Source organism: Charadrius vociferus, unplaced genomic scaffold (genome assembly GCF_000708025.1).
Source record: "Charadrius vociferus isolate BGI_N301 unplaced genomic scaffold, ASM70802v2 scaffold407, whole genome shotgun sequence".
NCBI classification, from domain to species: Eukaryota; Metazoa; Chordata; class Aves; order Charadriiformes; family Charadriidae; genus Charadrius; species Charadrius vociferus.
This window is the reverse complement of record NW_009649852.1, coordinates 1,163,790-1,173,676: the sequence shown is the minus strand read 5'-3', so window position 1 is coordinate 1,173,676 and position 9,887 is coordinate 1,163,790. Positions and strand designations below refer to the sequence as shown.

The window sequence follows — 9,887 nt, the reverse complement described above, 5'->3', positions numbered from 1 at the left end:
GCCGGACAGTGGCCGCCGGTACAGCGGGACCGTGGGTGCCTATCGCACCATCGCCAGGGGGGAGGGAGCCCACGGGCTCTGGAGAGGTAGGGGCGGATGGGGATGGGGACAGGGATGGGGATGGGGATGAGTTGGGGACAGGGATGGGATGGGAACAGAAATGGGAAGAGAAATGGCAATGGAGATGGGAATGGGGATGAGGAAGGGGACAGGGATGGGATGGGAATAGAAATGGGAACAGAAATGGGAACGGGGATGGGAATGGGGATGAGGAAGGGGACGGGGATGGGGACAGGGACGGTATGGGGATGGAGGCTGGGACAATGTTGGGGATAGGATAGGTATGGGGACAGGGATGAAATGGGAATGGGGACAGGAATGGGGACAGCAGGGCTGGGGCACCCAGCCACAATGCCCCAAGAGGGGATGTGATCGCCATGCCCGATGCCACCGCTCTCCTGCACAGGGACACTGCCCAACATTGCCCGCAACGCCATCGTCAACTGCGGGGAGCTCGTCACCTACGACCTCATTAAGGACGCGCTGCTGCGGGCGCAGCTGATGACAGGTGAGGACGGTGCCGGGGGAACGCATCCGGGCACCATCCCCGTCCCCGCAATCCTCAACCCCCCGGCTCTGTCCCGCAGACAATGTCCCCTGCCATTTTGTGGCCGCCTTCGGGGCTGGCTTCTGCGCCACGGTGGTGGCATCGCCGGTGGACGTGGTGAAGACGCGGTACATGAACGCCAGCCCCGGGCAGTACCGGAACGCGCTCAGCTGCCTCCTCGCTCTGCTCATGCAGGACGGCATCGCCGGCTTCTACAAAGGGTGAGTTTGGGGATGCCCCGCTGAGCACCAGCGAACTCAGTGCAACAATGGCGTGCGCACAGACACCGGCATGGACCGGCTCTGCTTCACACCGCAGCATCGCCCGGCGCACCCCAAACGTCCTAACCCGTGTGCCGCCACCGGTGCACCAGGCAGGGCTTTGGGGACCGCGGGGATGTCCCCGCCATGTCCCCTCCAGCGTTGCTCTTCCCGGTGCAGGTTCGTCCCCTCCTTCCTGCGGCTCGGCTCCTGGAACGTGGTCATGTTCATCTCCTACGAGCAGCTGCAGCGCGCCGCGACGCTGGCCCGGCCGGCCCAATCCTGACCTCCCCCCCCAATCCCAGCCTCTCTCGTCAGCGTTGGCGAGACACAGGAGTAAATTATATTAATTGCTGGAGCGGCGGGGGAGCAGTGACACCCCCAGCCCAACGGGGACTCCCCCAGAGAGGGACCGGCGAGACGGAAGGAGAAATGAAGCTGTTTGTTTGCGGAGAAACGTGGGAGAACGGAGGTGTCCAGAGAGGAGTTTAGGGAGGAAGGAAAAAGCGTTTATAGGTTTTATTCCAGCCGGGAAGAGCATCGCTTCCCGGAGGCGACAGGCACAAGGCGAGCGGTGTGGGCAGGCGGGACGGAGTTGAGGGTCGGGGGATGCGGCGATTCCTGTTATTCCTTACTGACGCTTCCAATAAACCGCCCCTATGGGGTCTGATTGCCGCAGGACTCCCTCGCTGGGTTTTTTTGGGAGGGTGTAGGGTCATTCTCCTGCCCCTGGGGTGCTGCTGGAAAAGTCAAACCAGGCCTTATCTGAAATCGGGGATCAGCTTTAGCCGCGATTATTTGATTAGGGGGAAAAAACCAAACCCAAAGCATCAAGCCGGGTGTGTGGATTCATGGCCACGTGTGCCACCCATGGGGGTTGTCCTCCCCTCCCACCATCCTCTTCCCGGCTGCCCCGGCTCCGTTGGCCCCGAGTGGGGTGCAGACAGGGGGTCCCCCCCTTCCCCAAGCCCCCCCCATGTCATGGGGTGCGTGCAGGGGTGCCGGGCCACAACCAACCCCCCAATCCCTGCAGCTGAGGACCCCAACCTACATCCTCCCAACTCCGCCCATCCCTCTCCTCCCCCCAGCACTGGCCAGAGCCTGAGATGTCACCCACTCCCACCATGGACTGGGAGAACCTGGGACCAGCCACCCAAAACACCCACGGTGCGCCCCGTGGTATCCAGAGGCCACATCTGGAGTACTGTGTCCAGTTCTGGGCTCCCCAGTTCAAGAAGGACAGGGAACTGCTGGAGAGGGTCCAGCAAAGGGCTACGGAGGTGATGAGGCGACTGGAGCATCTTTCTGCTGAGGAAAGGCTGAGGGACTTGGGGCTTTTTAGTCTGGAGAAGAGAAGACTGAGGGGGGATCTCATCAATGCTGATAAATCCTTCAAGGGAGGGTGCCAGGGGGATGGGAACAGTCTGTTTCCAGTGGTGCCCAGTGACAGGACAAGAGGGAACGGGCACAAACGTGACCGTAGGAAGTTCCATCTAAACCCGAGGAGGAACTTCTTTCCTTTGAGGGTGGCAGCCTGCTCCCTCCGGGCCCTGGGTTTGGTTTCACCCCACTCCGATGCCATGGTTGGGTTCAAGGCCATGTGTGGCCAATCTCGTCACCTTCCCTCTGGACGCGGCCAAAGTGTGGCTGCAGGAGAGCCGGGCTCCCCAAATCCCACAGCTGCAGGAGGGGTCTGTGGCCACAGTAAATCCTCTTCATCCCATTTTCTCCCCACGCAGATTCAGGGGGAGGCAAAGCTCACGGGTAAGGGGCGGTACAAGGGGGTCTTCGGGCCCATCGCCACCATGGTGAGGACACGGGGGACCCCCTGGACTGGGGGCCGGGCTGCAGCGGCGGATGAGCTTCACCTCCACACGCGTGAGGCCGTACGACTGCATGAAGCAGCTCTGCACCGCAGGGGCAGAGCGCAAGTCCCCGGGTGCACGGTCCCGCTGCCGGGCAGCCCCTCCACGGGCCCCAAAACTGCACAGGATCGGGGTTTGGTCCCGATGGAGTTGTAACCGTGCAGTGAAAACACTTCAGCATGGGAAGGGTGGTTTATAGGTTTAAATATTCTTCCCCCCATCCCGGCCCTGTACTCTCTCCACGTGCTCAACGTGGGAGCTGGCTGCCACGGCAGTGGGTTTTGCCCAGCCAAAAGACGTGAAGGTGCAGGGAGGGTGGCCATGGCTACCAGGGCATCGTAGATGCCTACAGGACCATCACCAAAGGAGGAAGGTGGCCGTGGGCTGTGGAGAGGTGGGTGCAGCCCGCAGGGACCCCAGTGGGATGGCTGCTCCAGCACCACAACCCTGACCACTCTGGTCCACATAAGAATGTCCCCCAACATTATCCACAGCGCCATGGTGAACTGCGCCGAGCTGGTGTCCTACAACCTCATCAAGGATCACAGAATGGGATGCCCCTTGAAGAACATCCAGTTCCAACCCCCTGCCCTGGGCAGGGACACCTCCCACCAGCCCAGGTTGCTCCAAGCCCCGTCCAACCTGGCCTTGAACACCTCCAGGGATGGGGCAGCCACAGCTTCTCGGGGCAACCTGCCCCAGGGGATCACCACCCTCACAGGGAAGAATTTCTTCCTAAGATCTCATCTAAATCTGCGTTCTTCCAGGTTGAAGCCATTCCCCCTCGTCCTATCACTACATGCCCTTGTAAAATGACCTTCCCCAGCTCTCCTGGAGCCCCTTGAGGTACTGGAAGGCCACAATAAGGTCTCCCCGGAGCCTTCTCTTCTCCAGGCTGAACAGCCCCAACTCTCTCAGCCGCTCCTCATAGGAGAGGCGCTGCTCAAATCCCATCTCACAAGGGGTGAGGGCCCTGGCTCTGCTGTGGAGGCACAGCTGGGGGATCTGTGGCCAATTTCCATGCCGAGCATCCACCCCACAAGAGGACGAAGCCCCGGGGTTGTGTCCCTAAAAGAATCCGGGCTCACAAATCCCACCACAGCTCTCACTCGGCTGACAACCTCCCCTGCTGCTTTGCTTCTGGTTTTGGGGCTGGCTTCTGCGCCACGCTCGTTGCCTCCCCGATGGACGCAGTGAAGATGAGGTACGTGAACACTGTTCTGGGGCAGCACGGGAGCGGTGGCAGCTGTGCCCTCGCCCTGCTCAGAAATGAGGGGCCGGAGGCTTTCTACAAGCAGCCAGTAGGGGTTTACCACCCTTTTCCATCCTCTTCCAAAACATAATCGCTTGTGGGGTGGAGGCACCATCACTCCGGGATGGGATATGCTGACCCTGACCCCAACTCTGACTGCTCCGGCAGGTTTGCGTCCCCATTCCTGCAGCTTGGCTCCTGGAAGTTCATGATATTCGTCACCTATGAGCAGCTGAAACAGGGCTTGATGGCCACACGCGGCCAGCGGGAGGTCCCCTCCTGAGCCCAACGCTGCCATCGCCACCTTCCCGTTGGTGGCGAAGACACTGAAGGGGATCACATCCGCCAGCCGCCGACCAAGGACAAAAATAGTGAGGACAGTGAGGCTTTGAGTAAATCCTGTGGTCTTTTCTTCCCTGGTTTTGGTATTTCACTCACCACCGTGTGCACAGTCACCCCCAAACCGTCACTGTTCCCACGCACCAACTGAGCCGGGAGTACTCCAACCTCCCCAAAATCCTCCATCACCCTCCGCATCGCTGTGGTGCCGCTGCCGCAGGGTGGCAGCTACGGAGAAGAGTCCGGGAAAGCACGGTGGATTCCAGTCCCAGGGGAAACAGCCTCAAGGGTGCTGTGTTTTAGGGTGCTCGGTACTGGGAACAACCTCTACCCAGTCCCAGTGCTGGCTCCAGAGTTTTATTGGTGGGAGGAGAGCGGGAAGGTCATCATCCCCTAGGACAGGAGGGCGCTTTTCAAGAGCATTTTCTTGTCACGCGTCAGCTTCTTGGGAAAGCAGATGTTGAAATATATGAGGAGGTCACCTTTTCGTCGGGGGTCCTGGAGCAGCGGCATCCCCTCCCCGGGCACCACTTTACAGTACTTGGGACTGCGAAGCAAAGGAAGAGGCTGAGAGGAGCCGCAGGATGATCCCAACACGGGGGCCACGGCACCAAGCCCCGATCTGGCCACGTGCAGAACCCCACGCACGCCGCTGAGTGGGTTTTTTAGGACAAGTTTGCTCCTCCAGCTTCAACCAGAGGCATGCCCTCTTCTTCCAGCCTTGTGTCCCCAGGTTCCTTGCCCTCGAGGCTGTACCCTCATCTCACTCGTGTCTTCCACCCACCCACACCAAGCCCTCTCCCTGCCTCTGCTACAAGCAACACGGCCCCAAACCAGACAAACAGCCCACAGTGGGCATCCTCCTCCTCCCAACTGGGATTCCTCAGCCCCAAACTTGCTGGAAAAGCTTTTGAAGCACCCCAGTAATCCAGACAACGCGTTTGGGAAGTGTCGAGCTCTTGCCGAGGAGGAACAGGCCAACGCTGAGGTTCCTCCCAAGGGGCTGTTCACCTCCTTGGCCACCAAGCTCTGCAGAAAGGCCCTGTCTGACCACCCAGCCCAGCAGCCGTTTGCCCCACAGCACTTACTCCACGATGTCGTTGATGGGGATGTTCAGCAGCCTCCCGTCCAGCGTCCTCACCTCCACCATGCAGCCGACCAGCGCCTGCAAGGCACGGAGCGGGACCCGGAGCTGCATTTGAAGCCCCAGAGGGCAAACGTAAGCTGGGACTGGCTCCGTCCCCTCGCTTGGCTCTTTACCTTTCCCAAGGGGATGGTGGCGACGTAAGTGAGGTTGTCGTTGGCTCTTTTAAACCGCGGGTGGAGTTTCTCTTGGACAACGAAGGTGATGTCAGCCGGAATGACATTCGGACCCTAAAAATCAAGGAAACAAAGATACCTGGGAATGGTTTGGTGTAGCACAAATGATTTTACGCAGGGAAAAGTGACACAAACGCTTCTCCCTTTGTTACTGTTTTCAGCTGGCTATGGAGAAGGGAAAGGTGTTTTCTTCCTTTAAGAAAAAAAAAAAAAGTCTTTGATAAAAGACTCCTGCTAAGCCAAGAGAAACCAGACCGGGTTTCGCAAAGGTGATGCCAGGCAGAAAATCACTCCTTTCAATAAGTTTTTATCTATCCTAAGGAAAATCCAGGCAGGAAGGGCTCCTTAAGAGTGTTGGGGGTTGGACTAGATGACCTCCAGAGGTCCCTTTCAACCCGGACCATTCTGTGATTCTGTTTCTGAGCACAGTAACACTGAACCACCTCACCAACCATGCCACCAACGGCCCACAGCCCGCAGAAATAGGAAACCTGCAAGGAGTGCGTGGTTGGTCCCGAGAAAACTTGGCCCAAAACTTCCCACCACGGTCATTACCTGATCTCCTTCCTTCTCGAAGGTGATCCTGGTGCCCTGCTTCCACCCCGGCTGCACGTTGATCGTTAGGATCTTATCTCTGATGGTGCTCGTTTGACCATCTTCGTTCATCACCTGGGGGTTGGATGAAGGGATTAGAAGAGACAGGTCCTGTCCGGAGAGGTGGGTCTGTGATCAGGTGGAAGCTCGGCTCTGCTCTGTCATCGGAGCAGCCAGCAGCAGGCACTGGTTCCATCCATGGCAGTGCTGAGCCACTGGGTGGATCACAACCCTGCGGTGCCGCACACGGCCCCACTAACTGGGCAAGCCCCCCTGGGCAGCCACCAGTCTGTCATAGAATCACAGAATGGTTTGGGTTGGAAGGGACCCTTAAAGGGCATCTGGTCCAACCCCCCTGCCACGAGTAGGGACATCTTCAACCAGACCAGGTTGCTCAGAGCCCCGTCCAACCCAACCTGTAATGTTCCCAGGGATGGGCCACCTCCCACCTCTCTGGGCAACCTGGGCCAGGGGCTCACCACCCTCACAGCCAAGATTTTCTCCTTAAGATCTCATCTCAATCTCCCTTCTTTCAGTTTAAAACCATTCCCCCCCCATCCCACGGCTCCCCTCCCTGATCCAGAGTCCCTCCCCAGCTCTCCTGGAGCCCCTTTGGGCACTGGAAGGGGCTCTGAGGTCTCCCCTTTTTTGCCTTCTCCTCTCCAGGCTGAACCCCCCCAACTCTCCCAGCCTGTCCTCCCAGCACAGGGGCTCCAGCCCTCCCAGCAGCTCCGGGGCCTCCTCTGGCCCCACTCCACCAGGTCCATGTCTCTCCTGTGCTGAGGCCCCCGAGCTGGAGGCAGCACTGCAGGGGGGTCTCCCCAGAGCAGAGCGCAGCAGAGGGGCACAGTCCCCCCTCGCCCTGCTGGCCACGCTGCTGGGGATGCGGCCCGGGGTGCCGGGGGCTCGCTGGGCTGCCAGCGCACGTTGCCGGCTCATGGGGAGCTTCTCATCCACCAGTACCCTCAAGCCCTTCTCAGCAGGGCTGTCATCTGCCCGAGGGACACCACCAAGATGTGATCTGTGACACCAAGGTGGCCAAAGGGAAGGGGTTATAACTGCTCTGCTCATCCAGCTGCGTGCGAGCTGGCAGTAAGGAGAGCAAGGAGAGCTCGCACTACACAGCAAAGTGGCTGTGAGAACAAATGGGGACAGACAGAGTACGAGAAACTCAGGGCTGGAACTGGGAGACTGGGACAGTGGGGGAAGGGGGGGATGTAGGTCACTGACAGCAGAAAGGAGGCACAGCCCCATGTGAAAATGAAACCAGGGAGGCTTCCTTCTCCACCCCCTCCGATATCAGCTCGTCTTTCCTACCAGCTTTCACATCACCCGCACCAAATTCGCTTTGCCAAGCCTGGAGAGGAAGGTACCTGTTCGGATCTTGCCAGAATTTGTGTAGGTGCAGATCCCTCCCAGCAGCACAGACACGGTGCCATGGACCACCAAGTCCCCTGAGTGGGACCAGCCCTAAAGCCTCAGGCTCCGCTGCCAAAATATCCAGCTCAAAATTCCCCCCCTTGCCGAGCGCGTTCCCTCTTCATCCCCCGCTGCCCCTACCCTGCGGGAGATCTTAATCTTCTTGGTGCAACCGTAAAATAGGTCTTCGAGGGAAAGGTAGAGATCCCGCACAACTGGGGGGTCTTGCTTCATCGCTCCTCGTCCTCGCAGCCCTCCGAAAGGCAGGATCAACTCTGAGCCGTCCTCAGCAAAGAACTCTGCGTGATCGAGCAGAGGGGGGGGTCACCTCACCCAGATCAGAGGTCAGAGAAGGGGGCGGTCCCTTGGGGTTTCCTTATTATGGAACCTGAGCGCCCCAAATATGCCACCCAGAAACCTCCCACGTGCTTCTGTCTGGGACCACCTTCCCCTTCCAGCTGAAATGTTTTCTTTCTGGGAGTGTGTTTATTTTGCTTATGTGTTTACACCAGTCTGGACAACCTGACCCCTCTCTTTGATGAAAATCACAGAATGGAATCATAGAATGGTCAGGGTCGGAAGGGCCCTCTGGAGCTCCCCCATCCCACCCCCCACCAGAGCAGGGGCACCTCCAGCAGTGGCACAGGACGGCGTCCAGGCAGGTTTGGGATGGCTCCAGAGGGGGAGACTCCCCCACCTCTCTGGGCAGCCTGTGCCACTGCTCTGCCACCCTCAGGTTGAGATGGTACTTCATATATTCAAGCTTGTGCCCGTTCTTGTGTCCGTTCCCTCTTGTCCTGTCACTGGGCACCACTGAACAAAGACTGTTCCCATCCCCCTGGCACCCTCCCTTGAAGGATTTATCAGCATTGATAAGATCCCCCCTCAGTCTTCTCTTCTCCAGACTGAAAAGCCCCAAGTCCCTCAGCCTTTCCTCGTCAGAAAGATGTTCCAGTCCCCTCATCATCTTTGTAGCCCTTTGCTGGACCGTTTCCAGCAGTTCCCTGTCCTTCTTGACCCGGGGAGCCCCAGACTGGACACAGTGCTCCAGATGTGGCCTCCCTAGGGCAGAGCAGAGGGGGAGGATGACCTCCCTCACCCTGCTGACCAAACTCAATGCCCCCCAGGATGCCATTGGCCTTCTTGGCCACCAGGGCACATTGCTGGCTCATGGGCATCCTGTTGTCCACCAGGACTCCCAGGAGCTGCTCTCCAGGAATTTTCCAAGAAAAGGGGCACAACAGTAGCTGGGGAGAGCTGCCAGCTTGAACACGCACCCCGAGGCCTCTCGTCTGCCAGAGACTGGGGGAAGTCAGGACCTAGGCTCCAAGCACTGGGGACCAGCAGCACCAGAGGGACCTGGGAGTAGTTGGGCAGGGAAATATCCCCATAAAGCTTAAAGCTCAGAGCTGGCAGTGGCCATGGCATCACAGCAGCCAAAGACAGAGCCCTGGGCCACCCCCAGACCCCCTCCACCTACCCGCAAAGGGATTGTCTCCACCGAAGAACTCCCTGAAGACTTTGTCAGGGTTGTTGTGAAACACGTAGCCGGCAGTCCAAGGGTTCTCGCCACCAAATTCCACGGGGATGCCGCCTTTGAGCCCTTCTTCTCCAAACTTGTCGTAGATGCCTTTCTTCATGGCTTAGGGAACAAGGAGGAATTGGGAATGGCCGCGCTCTCCCATGCTGGGGGAGAGCCTGAGATCCAGGCTTTGCTTGGGCGGAGGCTGGAGAGGGGGGTCCCCCACCACCTTGAGAACAACAAACTGGGATGGAAGCAGCAATAGGTGCCAACAATCTGCCTGGCTGTGGGTCACAGAGTTATATCACCTCCCTGGGTGTGACAGTGACCGGGGTTCAGACCCCAGCATGCCCCCTGCCACAGCAGAGACATTGCAGCCCCTCTCTAGTCCCTCCTACCCCTAAACTTCGTGGAAGACAACTGTTCCCCTCGCTTACGGTCGCTGAGCACATCGTAGGCCTCCGCCAGCTGCCTGAACCTCTTCGGCGCCCAGGGCTCCTTGCATTTTAAAGGATGGTTCTTCAAGGCCAGTTTCCGATAGCTACAAAGGGGAAAGGAGGGGAAGAGCCCAACCTCGCAGCCAGCCCCGTGGTGCCAGGACACCCCCACACAGGGCTGTTCCCTCACAGCTTCTCCCAGGCCCTTCTCCCCCAGGCCCCCCGCTGTGGGGAGCAGGGGGAGGCGAAGGGCAGCCATAGACAGGGCCTCC

General features: G+C 59.1%; 3 protein-coding genes across 3 annotated transcripts; 2 read left to right on the top strand and 1 right to left on the bottom strand.

Annotated features, from left to right (window-relative positions):
* Position 1: 1 nt before the first annotated feature.
* On the top strand, positions 2 to 1,153 carry LOC104291738 (mitochondrial uncoupling protein 3-like; the record flags this gene model as incomplete). Its single annotated transcript, XM_009891012.1, has 4 exons — positions 2 to 86; positions 467 to 568; positions 648 to 828; positions 1,048 to 1,153. Coding segments are annotated over 4 exons (474 nt in total), but the record flags the coding sequence as incomplete, so codon positions are not given.
* Positions 1,154 to 2,442: 1,289 nt separating this feature from the next.
* LOC104291737 (mitochondrial uncoupling protein 2-like) lies at positions 2,443 to 4,267 on the top strand. The gene is given in 7 exon segments (XM_009891011.1): positions 2,443 to 2,508; positions 2,607 to 2,794; positions 3,037 to 3,094; positions 3,096 to 3,130; positions 3,203 to 3,300; positions 3,846 to 4,029; positions 4,153 to 4,267. Coding segments are annotated over 7 exon segments (744 nt in total).
* A 449-nt stretch (positions 4,268 to 4,716) lies between these two features.
* DNAJB13 (DnaJ (Hsp40) homolog, subfamily B, member 13) lies at positions 4,717 to 9,874 on the bottom strand. The gene is made up of 7 exons (XM_009891010.1): positions 9,616 to 9,874; positions 9,137 to 9,298; positions 7,798 to 7,955; positions 6,199 to 6,312; positions 5,584 to 5,697; positions 5,412 to 5,488; positions 4,717 to 4,870 (listed from the first exon to the last, which is right to left on the bottom strand). Exons 1-7 carry the CDS (start codon positions 9,872 to 9,874, stop codon positions 4,717 to 4,719), a joined length of 1,038 nt encoding a protein of 345 aa, XP_009889312.1.
* Positions 9,875 to 9,887: the final 13 nt, after the last annotated feature.

What these genes read in the sequence shown, in the direction of transcription:
- DNAJB13 (XM_009891010.1), bottom strand. Translation starts at nt 9,874, where the DNA reads ATGGCTGCCCTTCGCCTCCCCCTGCTCCCCACAGCGGGGGGCCTGGGG. An exon ending in CTACGATGTGCTCAGCGACC is followed by an intron (nt 9,299 to 9,615) that starts GTAAGCGAGGGG and finishes TTGTTCCCTAAG; the next exon opens with CCATGAAGAAAGGCATCTAC. An exon ending in AGATTAAGATCTCCCGCAGG is followed by an intron (nt 6,313 to 7,797) that starts GTAGGGGCAGCG and finishes TCCAACCCCCAG; the next exon opens with GTGATGAACGAAGATGGTCA.